This window comes from Dromiciops gliroides, chromosome 5, assembly GCF_019393635.1.
Source record: "Dromiciops gliroides isolate mDroGli1 chromosome 5, mDroGli1.pri, whole genome shotgun sequence".
Classification (NCBI taxonomy): Eukaryota; Metazoa; Chordata; class Mammalia; order Microbiotheria; family Microbiotheriidae; genus Dromiciops; species Dromiciops gliroides.
Genome location: NC_057865.1, coordinates 209,154,182 through 209,176,128, shown reverse-complemented (window position 1 = coordinate 209,176,128; position 21,947 = coordinate 209,154,182). Strand labels below are relative to the sequence as shown.

General features: G+C 38.1%; 1 protein-coding gene across 7 annotated transcripts in view; it reads left to right on the top strand.

Moving 5' to 3' along the window:
• The window catches only part of DNM1L (dynamin 1 like), an 80,456-nt gene that overhangs the window by 7,635 nt on the left and 50,874 nt on the right, over positions 1 to 21,947 (top strand). For 4 of the 7 annotated variants that reach the window (XM_043968756.1, XM_043968755.1, XM_043968753.1 and 1 more), the window contains exons 2-3: positions 7,246 to 7,393; positions 21,642 to 21,680. In XM_043968756.1, the coding sequence (XP_043824691.1) occupies positions 7,246 to 7,393; positions 21,642 to 21,680 (187 nt within the window). The remainder of the gene's footprint in view (positions 1 to 7,245; positions 7,394 to 21,641; positions 21,681 to 21,947) is intronic. The other 3 variants (XM_043968758.1, XM_043968757.1, XM_043968754.1) reach the window with 1 other exon arrangement.

Genomic DNA, 21,947 nt, shown 5'->3' with positions numbered 1-21,947 from the left:
GGAATTGGGTGAGCAGTGGAGGACCATCCCCCACTGGTAGTGACTAAAGGAATTGGGTGAGGGGTGGCTACAGATCCCTCTTCAGAACACAAAGGCCGAAGCCACACCCAAACTTATCTCCCCAGGGTAAGGGAGACCAAAATGAAGGGTAGGAATCCCAAGCTAGCTCAGTCCGATTTGGTTCCTCTAGGCGTTATCTGTCCTCTGGTTTAGTTTCTCAAGGAGAAGTTTCCTTGATGTGCCCCAGAGAATTTCTGGGGTGCTCTGTACCCCATGACAAGTTGAAACTTCAGGGTTATTCTGATTTGCATTTCTCTTATCATTGGTGATTTGAACGGCTATTAGTCTTATACATGTTTGTTAATTGTTCATATATTTTAGATATTGAGAAAATCAAATTGACTGCTTTTATTGCTAATTGCTAGCCTTACCAATAAGTTGAATGTGCTCTGAACTTTGTGGATCAGTTTATCTTAATTTAAGTTGTGCCAATACCAAACCATCATTAGAACAATTTGATACAAACATTTTTTCCCTCTGTTTGTTTGTTCCCTTTCTTATCCTAGATATATTAATGTTGTCTGTGCAGAACTTTTAACCATCATGTAATTAAAGTTATTTATATTATCCTTTTAAATTCACTCTGTCTCTTGGTTTGGTAAAGAAGCTACCCATAGCTGTGAGAGGTATAATAATTTTTAAAAATATGATATTTAATAATGAAGTTATGTATCGTTTAGAATTTATTGTGGAATATAGTATAAGGTATTGATCTCAGCCTCATTGCTGCCAAACTTCTTTGTAGTTTTCCTAGTAGTTTTTCTTAAATAAGGAGCTTTTCTTAGCTAATTTGCTTTCCACTTTATCAAACAGAGTTACTGAATTCTATTGTTTCTGATTGATTCTCCCATGTCTAGTATGTTCCATTGAGCTCTCCAACCAACATTGAATGTTTCTTTTTTTTAATCATAAAAGTGTTTTATTATTTTCCAGTTACATGTATGGTTTTCAACATTTATTTTCATAGGATTTTAACTCCAAATTTTTCTTCCACTCTTTCTTCCCTCCCCCCTCCCCAAGACAGAAAGCAATATGAGATATATATACACACACACACACACACACACACACATACACACACAATCACATTAAACATATTTCTGCATTAGTTATATCGGGTTTTTTGTTTGTTTTTTTGCGGGCAATGAGGGTTAAGTGACTTGCCCAGGGTCACATAGCTAGTTAGTGTCAGGTGTCTGAGGTGGGATTTGAACTCAGGTCCTCCTGATTCCAGGGCTAGTGCTTTATCCATTGTGCCATCTAGCTGCCCTTGCATTAGTCATATTGTGAAAGAAAAATCAGAACACAAGGGGAAAAACCTCATAAAAGAAAAACAGCCAAAAAGGAGAAACAGTATGGTTCAATCTGCATTCAGAATCCACAGTTCTTTCTGCATTGTATGATTCTTAGGACTGCTGCTTTGTAATACAGTTTGAGGTCTAGAAGTACTATTCCCCCTTCAGTTGTACTTCTTTTCATCATTTCCTTGATATTCTAGATCTTTTGTTTTTCCAAATGAATTTTATTATTTTATCAAGTTCTCCAAAGTTTCCTCTTAGTAATTTGATTTATATAGCATTAAAAGTGTAAATTAAATTTGGTAATACTATTTTTATTATATGACTTGGCCTAGCCATGAGTACTGAATATTCTTCCAGCTATCTTATTTTTTTATTTCTTTAAGAAACACTTTGTTTTCTAGTTATTTTGCATCTAATTTCTCTTTTTTGATAGTATTGATAGTTTTATGGGTTGTTTTTTGTTTTTGTTTTTGTTTTTTTGGTATTCTGCTTCCTCGTTGAATCACTTCCATTTCTTTCCTGATTCTCTGAGTTTTTCTAAGTACACTATCATGTCATTTTTATGTAAAGATAATGTTGAGGGGTAGCTAGGTGGCGCAGTAGATAAAGAACTGGCCCTCGATTCAGGAGGACTTGAGTTCAAATGTGGTCGAGGACTTGAGTTCAAATGTGGCCTCGGATACTTGATACTTAGTGGCTGGGTAAGTCACTTAACCCTCATTACCCCACCAAAAATAAATAAATAAAAATAGAGGTAATGTTGTCCCCTCTTGGTTTATTCTTACCTTTAATTTATTCTTTTTTGTCTTATTCCTATGGATAGCATTTTTAGAACTGGTAAATAACTTACTTTACCACTGTTTGTACTGAAAAACTTCATTTGGTTCTTTATAAACAGCACTTAGTTCTTGGTTTTAAATATAAATCTTTTAATTTTATTTTTTGAAAAAATAATTTTATTTTCAATTTACAGAACAAAACAAGCATTTCCATAACACAGTACAATAGAAAATCTACCATGAAACTGCAAATCTATCATGTACAACTAAACATACAACAAAGTTATCATGTAAATTTCCTTTTTTTCTTCCCTCCCTCCCTCTACCCTAAAGGTAGCTACCATTAGATATAAATATGTGTGTGTACGTGTGTGTATATAAAATGATTCTATACATCTTTTGTTTTGTTTTGTTTTTAGTGAGGCAGTTGGGGTGAAGTGACTTGCCCAGGGTCACACAGCTAGTAAGTGTTAAGTGTCTGAGGCCAGATTTGAACTCAGGTGCTCCTGAATCCAGGGCTGATGCTCTACTGCGCCACCTAGCTGCCCCTCTATACATCTTTCTTTGGATACAAATAGTTGCCAACTGTGGCGTTTAAAATCTAATGTGTGAGCACTGGCCCTGGATTCAGGAGGACCTGAGTTCAAATCCAACCTCAGACACGTAACAATTACTAGCTGTGTGACCCTGGGCAAGTCACTTAACCCCAATTGCCGCCCCCCCCCCCCCAATCTTTTTTTTTTTTTGTGGGCCAATGGGGGTTAAGTGACTTGCCCAGGGTCACACAGCCCCCCCCCCCAAATCTAATGTGTGGTCGCCTTGTTTCTATTCCCAGTGTGGGGGGAGAACTACCTAAGGTTTACTTATAAGCTAGAAACGTCAGCACCAGTTTTGGGCATTAAGCATTTATTAAAGATTAAAGAGAACACATGGAGTACAAAAAGTAAAGCAAGAAAAGCCTATCTCCTTTCCTCTATCTCTGCCACCAACCCAAAGTCCCAGAATGAAAAGGGCTAAAAATCTTAGGGTATGGAAAGGTAAAGTCTTCAGATTCCACCGTCCTTTTCCCTCCACTATACCATTAATCCTCTGTATCTCTCTGAAAGGGTCTATAAGTAGTTTGGTTCTGCCTTTCTGTACCCCTCTGAGGGGGCCTATAACTGTTTGATTCTGCCTCTCTGTACTTCTCTGAGAGAACCTGTATCCATTTTGATTCTGTTCCCTTTGCATAGTCCTACAGTACCACATTATGTGGGCCTCCCCCCCCCCTTCCCCCCCCCCCCCCCCCCCCCCCCCCCCCCCCCCCCCCGCATTGCAGTAATAGTAAAATCTAGGGGGTTGATAGCGATTCTCAACTGCCTCACCTCGCTGCCTCTTGGTTTCCTGTACTGGAGCTAAAATGCTTTGTCTGTTCCTTAGTTTCCCACACACACTGGGGGGTGGGCAGGCAGGTAAGGTGATTTAGTTTTGCCACCATCACACTTCATATATCCTTTATAGTTAATTTATGTGTTTATAATAGTCAAAATGACTTAGTTGCTCAAAGTTCTTCTTAAAACAATATTGCTGGGGCAGCTAGGTGGCGCAGTGGATAGAGCACCAGCCCTGGAGTCAGGAGTACCTGAGTTCAAATCCGGTCTCAGATACTTAACACTTACTAGCTGTGTGACCCTGGGCAAGTCACTTAACCCCAGTTGCCTCACTAAAAAAAAAACAAAAACAAAAAAACCCAAACCAACAATATTGCTGTTACCGGTTTTGCTCACTTTGCTTTTCATTATTTCATGCAAGTCTTTCCATACCTTTCTAAGATCACTGAGCTCATCATTTCTTGTAGCACAGTAGTATTCCCTCACAACCATACACCACAACTTGTTCAGCCATTCCCCAATTGATGGGCATCCCTGCAATTTCCAGTTCTTTGCTATCACTGAGAGCTGCTATAAGCATGCCATTCATGTTCAAAGTTATAATTACTACTTGTGAATTTTCCTCCATCTTATTTTTCCTCACTATTTTCTTTCTTAGCCTCTCTTTATACCCTATCCCTGTTACCATATCTTTTCCCCCATCCTCCTTTCCTCCCACTTCACCCACCTTTCTAAGAGGTTCTCCCTTCTCCTTTCCCAACCTTCCTAATCTCAATCCAAATACTCCTCCAAAAGTCCCCCATCTACTCTTTCCATACTCCTAAATCCCATTCCATATACCTCTCTATAAAGTGCCTCCACCTACCCTGTCCCACATTTTTCTCACCTCTCTGCATGTTCGGAAGACTTCTACACCCTTCTACATGCATACATTGCTTACTCTTCAAACCAGATGAGAGTAAGTTTCCAGCATTACCAGTCCTCATTCCCACCTGCTTCCTCTGTATTTGCTCTTCCTTTCATATCCCATTTTTATAATATAATTGCTCCCTTTGGCCTTTTCCTACCCACTTTTGTTTTTGAAAATCACCCCATCATACACAACTCAGCCCTAATCTTTCAAACTATTTTAGTAATGACAGTTTTAAGAATACTAATAACATTTTCATATATATAATGAGTAAACAGTTTGACCTTAATGAGTGCCTTATAATTAGTCTTTAATATTTTCCTTATATTTCTTCTGGATCCTTTATATCAAGTTTTCCATTGAGTTCTGGTCTTTTTGTTACCAATATCTGAGTCTTTCAGTTCATCAAATGTCCATTTTTTTTTCCCATTCAGGATTATACTCAGCTTTGTTGGTTAAGTTATTCTTGGATGCAACCAAGAATGCTCTTAGAAATATAATGTTGTGGAGCAGCTAGGTGGCACAGTGGATAAAGCTCCGGCCCTGGATTCAGGAGTACCTGAGTTCAAATCCGGCCTCAGACACTTAACACTTACTAGCTGTGTGACCCTGGGCAAGTCACTTAACTCCCATTGCCCCGCGCAAAAAAAAAAAAGAAAGAAAGAAAAGAAATATAATGTTGCAAGTCACTTAACCCTCATTGCCCTGCCCCCACCCCCCAAAAGAGAGAGAAATACAATGTTTTTTTCAGGGCAAAGAGGGTTAAGTGACTTGCTCAGGGTCACACAGCTAATAAGTGTCAATTGTCTAAGGGCCAGATTTGAACTCGGGTCCTCCTGAATCCAGGGCCAGGACTTTATTCACTGCACTACCTAGCAGCCCCCTGGAAATAAAATGTTCCAAGACCTGTGGTCTTTTAGAGTTGAATCTGCTAGGTCTTGTGAAATCCTGACTGTATTTCTGCAGTATTTAAATTGTGGGGGGTTTTGTTGTTGTTGTTGTTGCTTCTAATATTATCTGTGACATTCTTGTAAATTTTCCTTCTAGGCTCCCTTTCTGGAGGTTAATGGTAAACTTTTTCCTATTTCTACTTCACTCTCTTATTCTGTAATTTCAAAGCAATTTTCTTTAATAATTTTTTGTAATGTTGTATCCATATTGTTTTTTTGATCATAACTTTTGGGTAGTCCAACAATTCTTATATTGTCTCTCCTTGATCTGATCTCTAGATGGGTTATTTTTCTAATGAGATGTTTCAGGTTCTCTTCTATTTTTTCTAGTTTTATTATTTCTTGGTGTCTTATGATGTCATTTGATTCCTCTTGCCCAATTCTAGCTTTCAAAGAGTTTTAAAAATTTTTGTGAGGCAACATTTCTTGAGGTCTAGTCCATTTCCCAAGGAGCTCTACCCTCAGGGTCTACTGTTTGTTGATTCAGTGGAGTTGGACCATTGGAGTTTATTCTTCACTCTAGCCAAACCTCTGCCCCTGGAGGCTCTGTCTTTTCTGAGGGCCTCTCAAGTTGTCTTAGTTTTGTTTGTTTTTTCTTCTTTTGCAACAAAACATTTATTTTATTTTTTCCAACATTCATTTTCATAAGATTTAGAGTTCCAAATTTTTCTCCCTCCCTACCTCCCTTTCCTCCCCATTCCACAAGACTGCAACCAGGTTATATATGTACAATCTACAAAAATGTTCTTTTTATCAATTCTTTCTATGGGGGTGGATAGTAATCTTCCTCTTTAGACCCTTGGGATTGTCTTGGATCATTGCATTGCTGAGAGTAGTTGTCATTCACAATTGCTCTCTCAAGTTATCTTAGGAGGACAACTGCTTTACCACTTTATTTTTGCTGTTTTACATTCATTTCATGGAGATTTTCTGTCTGTGGAGGAAATCTGGAGAGCCTGGAAATTTCTGACCTACTCCACCTTCTTCCCAGGAGGTCCCTGTTTCTATTTTTTTTCTTTTTTCTTTTTTAGTGAGGCAATTGGGGTTAAGTGACTTGCCCAGGGTCACACAGCTAGTAAGTGTTAAGTGTCTGAGGCCGTACTTGAACTCAGGTCCTCCTGACTCCAGGGCCGGTGCTCTATCCACTGCACCATCTAGCTGCCCCTCCTGTTTCTATTCTGAATCTAAATATCTACTTTTTAAAAAATTCCATTTTATTTTCATGTTCACCTTTTTTTCTCTCCCAATTTGTCTCTCCTACCCTGCTACCCTGCTTTGGTGGTGTTGATTTATGACTTGCTCAATTTATTCTTCTTATTTATTTTTTTGCCAGGTAATGAGGATTAAGTGACTTGCCCAGGGTCACACAGCTAGTAAGTGTCGAGTGTCTGAGGCTAGATTTGAACTAAGGTCCTCCTGAATCCAGGGCTGGTGCTCTATCCACTGCGCCACCTAACTGCCCCCTGAATTATTTGGTTTAAAAAAATTTTTTTTTGGAATTATTTGTTTTTAGTGATACTCATCAATTTTCTATGAATTTTCATGTTTGCTACTGCTTATATATGTAGCTGTTTTGATTTTCTTTTTATTTCCTCTCTTGTAAATTTACCTTGTCCAGTTTTTATTTTGGTAATATTTTTTTTTCTTTGTTCATCAGATTAGCTAATGATTTATTGATTTTAGAGCAAGTAAAGGAATAATTGAACAGAGAAACAAAATATATCTTTATAACATTTACAGTAATTTCAAAATCAAGGTTCAAATCAAATGATTTTACTTAGACATTCCTTTATATATTGCATTGTTAATAGTTTTACAGCCTTGTTAAGAATTTTTAAAGAAACTCACAGCTATTCTTACATGTTTTATTTTCAGAGCAGTGGAAAAAGCTCAGTACTAGAAAGCCTTGTAGGGAGGGACCTACTCCCAAGAGGTACTGGAGTTGTCACCAGGAGACCCCTTATCCTGCAACTGGTCCATGTTTCACAAGAGGATAGAGGAAAAACATCTGGAGAGGAAAATGGTAAGTAACAGTCATTTGTAGTATTTGAATTGTTAACTTCACCTTTGTAGTTTGGTCCTTAAAAGAAAATAGATTGAAGATAATATTGTTTATTGTAGATTAATGATAATTAGAAATTAGTGACTACACCAAAGATCAGAAAAGTAATCATAATAACTGACACTTAGGTTGTTAAGGTTTGCAAAGTACTTTTTTTTTTTAATAATAACTCCATGATGGAGATAGTGCAAATATTACTATCTTTTGTCTTATAGATGAAGGAACGTAGCCTCAGAAAGGTGAAGTGACTGGTCTCTAATCATATCACATCTGAAGCAGAAATTCAGTCTTAGTCTCTTGATTCCCAGACCCTATGCTATCTCTTCTATTTAATTTTATTAAATTTTGTTCAATATGCTTCTGCCAGTGGTTTTGGATCTTGACTTTTGTCCATCCATAGTAGGGGCATATATTGAGAGCTGAAAGTGCTCTTGAAGTTTTCCAATTGACTTTACAGATGAGGAAACTGAGGTCTGGTGAAGTTAAGTGACTTGTACAAGGTCTAGGAGCAGAGTTGTGATTCAAATGCAAATCAAGCCTTCTTTCTACTACATCAGGCTGCTCCCATTTATTAGGTATCATTTTCAGTTTTGTGTGCCCCACAGATTTTGTAAACATTCCATCTCTGTCTTCATCCAAGCCACTGGTTAAAAAAAGGTTGCTGAACAGGGCCAGTGGGGCAGGACAGATCCTGTGGCTACTGGCCTTGATGTAGACATCTTCATATCAGGTGAATTGTTGCATTAATCAGCACTTTGACCCTAGTCATCCTGCCAGGTGGAATTCACTTATCATCTAGCCCATATCTCTTCATTCTAGTTTTCAAGGCTCTTATTAAATAAGACCTAGTTAATGCTTTGCTGAACTCCATGTATATACTTTCTATAATATTAATTTAGTAATCCTATGGAAAAAAGGGATTAAGATTAGCTGGGCATGATTTCAATTCAGTCATCATTTGTTAACCATCAATTATGTGCAATTCAAAGAAAGTAACAAACAAAATATTTGTGCCTTTGTGGAACAGTAGAATTATTGTTCTGTCATCATTGTTCTTTTTTTTTTAATAGACCCATGCTGACTCAAGTGATCATCATTTCTTTCCTAAGTACAAAATCATACCTTTGACACAATATTGTAGTATTTTGCTAGGATTGAAATTTAAATTTAATAGGTGACAGTTTGTTGTTGTTTTGGTGAGGCAATTGGGGTTAAGTGACTTGCCCAGGGTCACACAGCTAGTAAGTGTTAAGTGTCTGAGGCCGGATTTGAACTCAGGTCCTCCTGAATCCAGGACTGGTGTTCTATCCACTGTGCCACCTAGCTGCCCCAATAGCTGACAGTTTGAAGAAAATTCACCTTATTTCCCCATTTGAAAATCTGGATAACATAGGACTCTTTCCAGTCCTGTGGCATCTCTCCTGGTTTTCACAATTTTCAGATCACTTGAACATGGCTGATCTATCATATCCTCAAGTTCTTATTATACCCTGGGATGTAATTTATCCAGGCCTGGTCCCTTGAACAGCTAGTGTTTTTTACCATTTCTTTAATTTGTCTTTCAGTTCTGCATTCATGTGTTTTGATCACTCTCTTTTCCTGAAATAGTTGTTGTTATTGTTTTGGTCCTTTGTTCTTGAATAGAACAATGACATCAGGGTGATGTCATGACTTGCACTGAATTGGATTTAAGTGAAGGAGGGCTGTGCAAGGTCACCAACCTCACTCTCTCCTCCAGAGCAATCTGGGTCCAGTGGCAAGGTATATATCAAGACAACTAGAAATGGCCCTGGATGTTGTTGTTTTTTTTTAAGTGAGGCAATTGGGGTTAAGTGACTTGCCCAGGGTCACACAGCTAGTAAGTGTTAAGTGTCTGAAGCCGCATTTGAACTCAGGTCCTCCTGAATCCAGGGCCAGTGCTTTATCCACTGTGCCACCTAGCTGCCCCTCCTGGATGTTTTTTAAGGCATTGGAGGTTAAGTGACTTGCCCGGGGTCATCCAGCCAGTGTCTGAGGTGAGATTTGAACTCAGGTCTTCCCAGCTTCATGGCCAGTGTTGTATCCACTGTGCCACCCAGCTGTCCCCACTGAAATAGTTGAGTATTTCAATGATAATATTGATTTGAGCATTCCTTCCTGTGTGACTCTTCTCCATGGTTTTTCATATGCCAGAGGAGATATAGGAAAATAAGTACACTAATAAAAATAGGTACATGTAGAAGGTGGAGCTGCAAACTAGCCCATCCATTCTGAAAAATAATTTAGAACTTTTTCCTGGGGGCAGCTAGGTGACACATTGGATAAAGTTCTGGCCCTGGATTCAGGAGGACCTGAGTTCAAATCCGGCCTCCGAGACTTGACACTTACTAGCTGTTTGACCCTGAGCAAGTCACTTAACCCTCACTGCCCCGCAAAAAAATTAAATTAAATTAAATTAAAAAAGAACTATTCCCTAAAAGCCATTAAACTGTACATGCCATTTGACTTAATAATACTGCTACTTCTATATGCTAAAGAGATAAAAAAAACAACCCATCAGATTGAAGAGGAAAAAGTCCCATATGTACAAAAAGTTAGTGGTAGCAAATCTGATTTTGATACTACTTTCATTTTTAATACTGATAACTTGGTTTTCTTCTTTTTTTAAGATCAAATTAGCCAGTAGTCTATCTATTTTGTTAGTTTTTTTTCCTGGTTCTACTTATTAATTCAATTTTTTAAAAAACCTTTCAACTCTTATTTGATTTTTAGGATGTTCATTTTGGTGTTTAGTTGGAGTTTTTTCATTTGTTGTTTTCCTATTTTTCTTAGTTGAATGCCCAATTTGTTGATTTTTCTTTTTGTCAGCTATGCTTTCTTTGTCAAATCTATGAGAATGCAAGTCATTCTCCAGTTGATAAATGGTGAAAGGCTATGAATAAGCAGTTTTCCAATTAAGGAATCAAAATAATTTATAGAAATGCTCTAAATCATTATTGATGAAAGAAATGCAAATTAAAACTTGAGATATTTTATACCTACCAGATTGGCTTAAATGATTGAAGGGGAAAGTGACATGCTGAGGGGGATGTGGAAAAATTGGGCCACTAATTCATTTTAAATGGAATTGTGAACTGATCTAGCCATTTTGGAGAGCAATCTATAATTATGCTCAAAGAGTTATTAAACTGCCTATATGCCCTTTGACCTAGCAATACCACTACTAGTTCTGTTTCCAAAAGATGATTAGGGAAAAAGGAAAAGCATCTATTTGTTCTAAAATATTTATAACAGCTCTCTTGTAGTGGCAAAGAACTAGAAATTGCTCATCAACTGGGGAATGGCTGACAAGTTTGTATGGAATACTACTGTGCAATAAGAAATGAGCTCAGTGATCTTAGAAAAACATGGAAAGACTTGCATGAAATAACGAAGGACAAGATGAACAGAATCAAGAGAACATTTTGAGTGACTAAGTCATTATAAATTATCTCTAAAGAACATAGGAAGAAAGTTGGTATCTGCATCCAGAGAAAGAACTGATAAATAGAAATATGTATAGGATACTTTCTCAAGTATGTATAAAATAATTTCACACACACATTTGTGTCTAATGGTAGCCATCTCTAGGGTAAGAGAGGGAAGAAAAAAAATTTACATGATAACTTTGTTCTATATTTAAAAGGAATAGCAAGTTGTAAATAATAAATTTGCAGTTTCATGTACAATTATCTTTTTTTATATACTATGTTATGGAAATGCTTGTTTTATTCCATAAACTAAAAATAAAATAAATTTTTAAAAAATTGCTTCAAAGGTCTTCTATTGATTATTATTTTTATTGTATTACAGTCAGAAAAATATACATTTAATATTTATGCTTTTCTGCATTTGTTCATAAGGTTTTGTTTTTGTTTTTGTTCTTTTTTGTGAGGCAGTTGGGGTTAAGTGACTTTCCCAGGGTCACACAGCTAGTAAGTGTTAAGTGTCTGAGGTCAGATTTGAACTCAGGTCCTCCTGACTCCAGGGCCGGTGCTCTATCCACTGCGCCACCTAGCTGCCCCTGTTCATAAGGTTTTTATGCCCTAATAGATGGTCAGTTTTTGTGAAGGTGTCGTGGATAGCTAAGGATAGGTATACTCTTTTCTATTTCCATTCAATATTCACTAGAGGCCTGTAATATTCGCCTTTTCTAAAATTCTATTCATCTCCCTAACTTCTTTCTTGCTTATCTTATGACTAGATTTATGTACATCTGGGAAGAGTATATTGAGGCCCCCCACTATTATAGCTTTACTGTTTATTTCTTTCTCTAACTTATTTAACTTTTAAGAATTTACATGCTATATCATTTGGTGAATGTATGTTCAATGTTGTATTAATTTATTCTCTATGGTACCTTTTAGTAAAATGTTTTCTTTATATATTATCTCTTTTAATTAGGTCTATTTTTGATTTTACATTGTCTGAGATCATGATTGCCACCTCTGCCTTTTTTACTTCAGCTGAAGCATGATAGTTTTGCGTGTTTTTTTTGGTGAGGCAACTGGGGTTAAGTGACCTGCCTAGGGTCACACAGCTGGTAAGTGATAAGTGTCTGAGGCCGGATTTGAACTCAGGTTCTCTTGAATCCAGGGCCGGTGCTCCATCCACTGCACCACCTAGCTGCCCCAGCACGATAGATTTTGCTCAAGTTCCTTATTATTCTTATTCATTTAAACTTTTGAATTCCAAATTCTATCCCTTCTTTTCCTCCTTTCCTTCCCCCTTGCTGAGGTGGCAAGCAATCAGATATGGGTTATGCAGTTACACAAAACATTTCCTTATAAGAAGACTCAATAAAACAATGAAAGTGAAAAACAGCATGCTTCAGTCTGCATTCAATCAATATCAGTTCTTTCTCTAGAGGTGGATGGTATACTTCATCATTAGTCCTTTGGGATTGTCATGGATCATTGTATTGCTGAGAATAGTTGTCATTCACAGTATTACTGTCATTGTGCATGTTCTTCTGGTTCTGTTCACTTCACTGTACATCAGTTTTGTTTTTGTTTTTTTGGTGGGGCAATGGGGGTTAAGTGACTTGCCCAGGGTCACACAGCTAGTAAGTGTCAAGTGTCTGAGGCTGGATTTGAACTCAAGTACTCCTGAATGCAGGGCTGGTGCTTTATCCACTGTGCCACCTGGCTGCCCCTTACATCAGTTCCTGTAAGTCTTTCCAGGGCTTTCTAAAATCATCCTTCTTGTCATTTCTTATAGCACAATAATATTCCATTACAATCATGTACCACAGTTTGTTTAGCCATTCCCCAATTGATGAGTATCCCCTTGATTTTCTTTTGTTTTTGTTTTTTTGTGGGGCAGTGAGGTTTAAGTGACTTGCCCAAGGCCACACAGCTAGTAAGTGTTAAGTGTCTGAGGCCAAATTTGAACTCAGGCCCTCCTGAATCCAGAGCTGGCGCTTCATCCACTGCGCCACCTAGCTGCCCCCATATACTTAGCCACCATAAAAAGAGCTGCTATAAATATTATTGTATAAATAGGTCCTTTTCTCTTTTTTTGGATGTCTGTGGGATATAAACCTAGCAGGGATATTGCTGGATCAAAGGGTATGCACTGTTTTATAGCCCTCAAGCCCCTTATTTTAACTATATGTGTTTCTGTCTCAAGTATGTTTTTTGAACAGTTTTTGAATTATGATTTCTAATCCAGTTTGCTATTCTCTTCCTTTTTTGTGGGTGAGTTATTCTCATTCATAGTTATGTATTTTCCTCCATCCTGTTTTATTATACTTATTCTTCTCTTTTTTACCTTCTCTTTTTTTAATCTTAAAAGTATTTTATTATTTTCTAGTTACATGTAGAGAAAGTTTTCAACATTTTTTATAAGATTTCTAGTTCCAATTTTTTTGCCCTCCCTTCCCCCTCCCCAAGACAGCAAGCAATCTGATATAGGTTATATATGTACAGTCACATTAAACTTATTTCTGCATTAGTCATGCTGTGAAAAAAGAATCAGAACAAAAGGGAAAAACCTCCAAAAAAAAGTAAAAATAATATCATTCAGTCTTCATCTAGATTCCACAGTTCTTTTTTTCTGGATTTGGAGAGCATTTTCCATCATGAGTCCTTTGGAACTATCTTGGACCATTGTATTGCTGAGAAGGGTCAAGTCTATCACAGTTCATCATTCACAGTGTTGTTGATACTGTGTACAATGTTCTCCTGGTTTTGCTCATCTCACTCAGCATCAGTTCATGTAAGTCCTTCCAGGTTTCTCTGAAATCTGCCTGCTCATCGTTTCTTACAGCACAGTAGTATTCCATTACATTCATATACCACAACTTGTTCAGCCATTTCCCAATTGATGGACATCCCCTCAATTCCCAATTTCTTTCCACCACAAAAAGAACACCTATAAATATTTTTGTATAAATAAGTCCTTTTCTCTTTTTTGATGTCTTTGGGATATAAATCTAGAAGGGATATTGCTGGATCAAAGGGTATGCACTGTTTTATAGCCCTCAAGCCTCTTATTTTAACTATGTGTATTTCTGTCTCAAGTATGTTTTTTGAACAGTTTTTGAATTATGGTTTCTAATCTATTTTGCTATTCTCTTCCATTTTATGGGTGAGTTCATCTCATTCTCATTCATAGTTATGATTATTAATTGTATTTCCCTTCATCCTATTTTATTATACTTATCCTTCTCTTTTTCACCCCCTCTCTTTAAGAGACTGTTTTGCTTCTGACTATTGCCTCTCTTAATTATCCTCCCTCTTATTCTCCTTTTCCCCTTTCTCCTAACCCCTTTCCTTCCTACTTTCATGTTAGGTAAGATAAATTTCTGTACCCAACTTTGTGTGTTTGTGTAGTCTTCCCTCCTTGAACCAGTTCAGATGAAAGTAATTTGTATTAACTCTTCCTTGCACACCCCATTTATGTGAGATAATTTTACCTAATATTCTCCTTCCCCACCTCTTCTAATCCATTCTTCCTTTGAAATCATCTCTAATTTAGACTCATTCTAAGGTGCCTGGTGTTTTAGGGGTTACATGTAAATATGTTATATGCTATATAAGAACCTAAACAGTTTAACCTTGTTTATTCCCTTATTACCTTTTTATACTCCTGTGTTTGTATATTAAACTTGGTTTGAAGGTCTATTTTTCTCCTAGTTTTGTTGGTTAGGTTATTCTTTATTGGAGATATCAGGGAGACCTAATGCAGGGGCCTGTGTGAATAGGTATTTAATCTCCCTGAAAGCTTGCTCCTGCACCTCCCCACAAAGTAGGGAGCCTCATACAGGGGTTTGGTGAGCTAGGCAAACCCTGGCATCCAGATGCAGCAGTATCCAGCTGCCCCAAGGAATTCACGGAGCTGCCTCTTGGTCCTTGGAGTGGGAATTTTGAGAATGACTTTTACCCTCTGTACACCCAAAGTTCGGTGGCCCTGTGTGACAAGGAACCCCAAATATTTCACCTGGGTTTGACAGATCTGGGCTTTCTTCCTGGAGACCTTGTACCCTGCTTTAGAGAGGAGATCCAGCAGGGCCTGGGCTCCCATGCAGCACTGGTCTCATGTAGATCTGACGAGGAGGTTGTCTACATACTGGATCGGGTGCAGCCAAGCTCCTGCCAAGGGAATGCCTGGAGATCTGGAGATCCCATGCCAGCGCTTCCCCAAAAAGAGTTAGGGAGTTATTGAATCCTTGGGGAAAGTGAGTCCAGGTTAGCTGGGTTTTAGAGCCTGAGTCTGGGTCTTCCTACTCAAAGTCAAACAGGGGCTGACTGACTGGGGCAACTCGCAGGCAGAAGAAAGCATCCTTGAGATTCAAACATGTGAACTAGGCAGCCTCAGGAGGTATTTGTGCCAGTAGGGTGTAAGGGTTAGGAACCACCGGCTCGACCATGACAGTGGCGTTGTTGAGTGTGGAAGATTGACTCAAGGAGGTCTATCATGGCCTGAGGCTTCTCAGAGTAGGGAGGGGTATGGTTTTTCCAATTCAGGAGGTCAGTGGCTGATAATAAAAGAGACTGATCTGGTTGGTAAGTCCCATCTGGGTTCTCTCGGAGGGGCATCTAGAAGGCAGGTCTGGCCTTGGCTACATCAGAGGGGCTCGGTCCTCCTCTCCGGTCTGGGAAAGGGGCCAGAGGAAGTGGAGCAGATGCCGACGGAGAGGGAGTCTTGTAGGGAGCCAGGGACTGATAGAGGTTTGGATTCTGGAGTAGTGGTGGTGCTGAAGCCGTCTTCTGGTGCCCCCTGGGAGACGACTGACTTGTGAGGGTCTGAACCTGATGCCTGGCCAACAAAAATTCTACCCTGTCCCTGGTGCTCCTTTACACATCCAAACCCCAGGGGCTTGGTGTGGACAACTTCCAACTAGGAGTCTATATAGGGGAACTGATCTGGGTGCTCGGGCTGGTCTGTGAGACCAACTACCACCCTGTAAACTGCTCTGGTGATTTCTGGTTCTAGGGTTCCCTCTGAGTGCCAACCCACATTGAATGTGGTCCATTTCAAGGTGCACAGAGACACCTCAGAGTCATCTTGACTCCATAATCTCCCCCGAACCCTTTCTTAAAATTCCTAATCATACAGCCCAAGACTGTATTCTGAGACTGTGCCCCACCCATGAGGAAAAGATAGAATGTACGATGTCGCAGAGAGAGAAGGGATGGGGATGCTCACAGAACTCAGCCAGGTGCCTTTCTGCTCATGTTCCTCTTGGCATCTTTTGGCCCGTTTTGACTAAAGGCTGTCCCAGTATTTATTGGGATTAGCAGACACAGCCTTTGTGTCTTTCAACAGGGGAAGGCCCACTCAGACTCCATAGTTTTGGGCTGTAGAGCCAAAACAATCCCACCCAAATGGTGAGCCCATAACCTGTATCCAGGAGGTGATCACTCTCCCCTTCTGCCTGCAGTGGGCCTGACTACAGACATGGCACCCTGGGGGCCTTACCTTACTGGTGTCTTCCAGGAGCCCAGTGTTCCAAATTCCAAGCAGAGCGGTTGGTCCAGCAGCTACAGTCCCCGGGATTGCTGCTCCTGAAGAGAGTCCTGCTAACAGGGTGCAGGTGGTGCCACTTCTATTCAGGGGCAGGTCCCCTGGTGCTCACAGCTCTCCGTTCCTCACCGGAGGCTAACCAATCCAGCCTACCCAAGTGGGTTTTTCCTGACTGATCACACCAAATGTTGTGGGGAATTTCTACAGAGAAACCCAAGCCACACTCAGGAATAAGGAAAAGTGGTTTTATTGACGTGCTGGCCCAAAGCAGAGTAGCCTCTGGTTCTTTGGGCCCCGAACAAGTGTCCAAGCTGCAGTTATATACCCCTTAGGTGTGAAATACATGCAGGGTTTCACAGGTACATTGTGGTGAGCTGCTTGCAGACAGGAAAGCATATTTCAGTAAACAGAGGCATGTCAGGAAGTTGGTACTAAACCACAGACTTCAGGGGAAAAACAGTATGCTCTACTTTCGTTTTGGGGGTCTTAGCTCGGGCCTCAGTTTTATCTCCCGTACTTTCCCATATTAGTATAACATTAGGAAAAGTATAAATATAATTAAGAATATTAAAAAACAAAATTTCATGATTATGTCATCATAAAGGGCCTCTATTGATACACACACATATACATCACCCTAAAACTAAGATGCCTTGAAATAAAGGGACCATTCATTAATATAACATATAGCTTTAATGAACATCTACCATTATTTGTGATGAGAAACAGTAGATTTCCTAATAAAATTTGAGTATAACAATAGTATAGTGCTAGAAGTGTTACCTATAACAGTAAGACAAGTAAAGAATTTGAAGAAACAAGTCTAGACAAAGAGAAATCCAAGTTTTCTACTCACCCACCTCTCCTGTTTCCCTTAACTACCTGCCTGCCAGCCCCAATTATACTCCATTGTCACCCACCTCTTTTATATACCTCAATCTACTTCCCCATCTCCCCTAGCTATTTCCTCTCCATCTTCCACTATATACCAGTCTTCAGTGTATGCTCCAAGTTTCCCACAGTTATAGTCTTAGCTCCCCTATCTCACTTAAGTATACCTCAGCCAGTCCTTGATAGCCTTGCTTTTCCTGGAGTCTATTTCCTCCAAGTATTCACCCTCCTGCCCAAGTGGGGCCTATTAGCTCTACTTACCAACTCTACCCTGAAATATTCACCTACCTTTCCTACCCGTTTGCTTAACAGTCGATACTCCAACCTACCTGCCATATTTAATTCCTCCGTACCTCCCCTAAATGTTCATGCATGAGCTCAACTTATTCACGTCTCCCACCACCTGCTCTCCCACCTCACCTTTTTTCTCCCCAGCGAGACCCATTGGGCCTTACCAGCCCAGATGACAGTGATGAGGAAAACTGAGACAATATGGTAGTTCCTTAAGAAATAACCATAATGATTTAATTTAAAAATTGATTGAAATTATTTTAGAATAGTAGTACTATGCAAAACAAACCCACAAATCATCAGCATTTCTGTATATGACTAATGAAACCTAGGAGAAAAAGATGGAGAAATTTTACTCAAAATAATTAATAATTGCACAAAATACCTGGCTAGGTTAACATACCTAAACAAACTTAGGATTTATATAAATACATTTTACTGTGCTCGGAAAGCACATACAATTGGAGAGAGTTTCATTGTACAAGGCTAGGCTTTATATATATAAAAATGACATTAGAACTTTTCAGAATGAATAGTATAAAAATCATACTATTTCAGGACTGTTTTATGTAGAACAAGACAAAATAACAAAATTCATCTGGAAAGAATAAAAGTAAAAATCTCAAGAGAAATAATGAAAAATTAAGAATAAAGACAACCGGGGCAGCTATATGGCGCAGTGGATAAAGCACTCGGCCCTGGATTCGGGAGGACCTGAGTTCAAATCCAGCCTCAGACACTTAACGCTTACTAGCTGTGTGACCTTGGGCAAGTCACTTAACCCCAATTGCCTCACCCCAAAAAAAAAAAAAAAGAATAAAGACAACCTATCATTACCAATTTTCCTGTTATATTTTTAAGCAGCACTTTAATTATATGATCAAACCAATTATTTTTATTTTTTATTTATTTATTTATTTTTTTTAGTGAGGCAATTGGGGTTAAGTGACTTGCCCAGGGTCACACAGCTAGTAAGTGTTAAGTGTCTGAGGCCGGATTTGAACTCAGGTACTCCTGACTCCAGGGCCGGTGCTCTATCCACTGCGCCACCTAGCTGCCCCTCAAACCAATTATTTAACCAAAAGAATAGAAAAGTAGATTAATAGAATAATCAAGCAATTGAATATAGTAGCCCATATCAATAAATTCAAGAACATAAGCTAAGTGATAAGCAAGCAGATTTCAGAAAAACCTGGAAAGACTTATATGAACTAATGCTGAGTGAAGTGAGTGGAACCAGGAGAACATTGTACACACTAACAGCAGTCTTGTGCAGTGTGATCAACCATGAAGGACTTAATTCTTTTCAGCAATGCAGTGATCCAAGACAATTCCAGAAGACTAATGGAAAATGTTCTTCACATCTAGGAAAAGAGTCTGAATGCAGATGGAAGCATACTATTTTAACTTTTTTTTGGTTTGTTTTCTTTCTTGTGGTTTTCCCCTTTTTTCTGATTCTTCTTTCACATGACTAATGTGGAAATATGTTTAATATGATTGTACTATATAACATAGATTTCTTGCTGACTTAGGGAGGGGACAGGGGAAGGAGGGAGAAAAATTCAGAACTCAATATCTTTAAAAACTATCTTTACATGTATTCTTTTTTTTTTTTTTGAGTGAAGCAATTGGGGTTAAGTGACTTGCCCAGGGTCACACAGCCAGTAAGTGTTAAGTGTCTGAGGCCAGATTTGAACTCAGGTCCTTCTGACTCCAGGGCATTGCGCCATCTAGCTGCCCCACATGTTTTGTTTTTTTTTAAGTGAGGCAATTGGGGTTAAGTGACTTGCCCAGGGTCACACAGCCAGTAAGTATTAAGTGTCTGAGGCCGGATCTGAACTCAGGTACTCCTGACTCCAGGGCCAGTGCTCTATCCACTGCTCCACCTACCTGCCCCCCACATGTATTCTTGAAAACTATCTTTACATATATTTGGAAAAATACTATTAAGATTAAAAAAATAAGCTTTTGAGGAAAGGAATCTATTCAATTAATTACTAGGAAAACTGGAGGCAGCTTGGCAGAAAGCAGGTTTAGACTATATCATTTTTCAATGTATAAAACACTAAATGCCAAGTGTATGCTTTACTTAAAATATAAAATGGTCACATCAAGAAAAAGTTTCAGAGAATAAAAGGAAGCACCTTCTGTAGGCTAAGAGGAAAGTTTAACCTAATGAAATGTAATGAGATAGAGATCATAAAAGATAAAATAAACTATTTTGATTATATAACATTTTAAAGCCTTAGCATAAATGAAATCAATGTAGTTAGAAGAAGAGAAGTTGTGGAATAGGGGGAAATGTTTGTATTAATCAAATATGATTTCCAAGACATAAAGAAAATTGATATACAGATATAATGTAATCAAAAATAAGTTCTTTATAATATACTGTAGATGCAGCTGTGTTCAACTATTCTAGAAAATAATTTGTAATTATGTAACAAGTGCTCTCCTTTGGTTCAACAACCCCACTCTTAGGCATATATGCTAAAGAAGTCAAGACAAAACAAAAGATCCTCTCTATACCAAAATATTCATGAAGTGGAAATAAAGTCAGTGTCTATCAGGGAACATTTGAACAAATTGTGCCATATGAACATATTATTATATCATAACATGATAAAATAGAAGGAATTTGGAGAAACATGAAAACATTTGGGTAACCAGTACAGATTTATGTAAGTAAAACTGGGAGGGCAATATGCATAATGATTTTTTAAAAACACAAAATAAAAACAACACAAAAAGGCAACTATAACTGAGGATGGGATGTGGCAAATGTATTCCAAAAGAGTTGCTCTCTTCGTTGGTTTTGCCTGACTACATGTATTTATTATGAAGGAGAGTTGTTGGGGAAAGGTATATAGGAAAGTGATTATAATATTAGAAAATAAGACTAATTAATTTTTTAAAGTTTAATATCCTTTGTAGTTTCTTTAAATTTTGGAAATTCTCTTTTCTATGTTTTCTGCTCCATCCTCAAACACATATCAAACAGGGTATCAAGGTTCTGATAGGAAATTTATGGTATAAATTACAGGATACTTAGAACCTAAATTTAAACCCACATACTATGATTCATTTTAGGAAATAGATTATTTATGTCTTCATTAATGCACTTAATTATACATGAACTATCCTAATGACCAGATATATTGGGTTCTAAAACCCTCTTTGCTATTATCTAAATAATGTAATGTTTAGACAGATCACTTAAATTCACTTATTTGCTCAATGAAATGAGATTAAACCAGTGTTTTCCACTTCCAACATTTTATAATTCTGTCTAGTAAATTTAAAAATTGATGAAGTTATATATCATAGAAAACTCTTGGTAATTATCAGTCAACAAGCATTTATTAATTGTTGTGTCAAGCATTGGAGATAAAAAGTATGAAACAATGTCTGCTCTCAAGGAGTTAATGTTCTAATGATATATACAAGTACATGGAATTGTCAGTAAACATTTATTATGTGCCTACTCTGTGCCAGGCACTGTCTTAAGCACTAAGAATATAAAAAAATAAAAAAACAGTCCCTGGCCTGAAGGAGCTCACACACTAACAAGGGAGTGGGGAGACAACAAGTATGAACACATATGAACACATAACAAGATAAACAGGAAATAATTAAGAGAGATAAGGTGTTAGAATTAGAAGGGATTGGGAAAGGCTTCCTATAGAAGATGCAATTTTAGTTGGAACTTGAAGCCAGAAGACAGAGATGAGGATGGAGAGCGTTCCACCTCTGGGGGACAGCCAGAGAAAATGCCTGGAGCTGAAAGATGAGGTGTCTTGTATACATGTATATGCTATGTATGTATATGTGTATATATATGTTATGTATGTGTGTATGTATGTATTCATGTGTCTAGTTTTTTTCCTGTTAAAACAGCCTACTTTAGTGTGCTTCTGAATGATTGAATGGTATGCACATTTCAAATGTGTTATGCTTTTTGTGCATCTGATAAAATGATATAAAATTTCAGCAATAAGTGCTAAACTTATCATTCTGTGCTATTTCTTTTTAACTGCAGACCCTGCAACATGGAAAAATCCAAGACACCTTTCTAAAGGTTTCTTTTATCCACTTGTTTTTGTCCCTTCTTTTTCTATTATAAACTTGCATGTATGCTTGAATATTCTTACAGCCTGTATGCATTCTTAGTCATTGTTTTTTTCCTATTATATCAATTTAAGGTTTGGTTCTTATAACCTTTTTGGCTTTGTATCATCCTCTAAGAATTTTTTTATGGTGAATGTAATGTTTAATTTGTTTAAAAATAAACCTAGGTGGGCAGCTAGGTGGCACAGTGGATAAAGCACCTGCCGAGGATTCAGAA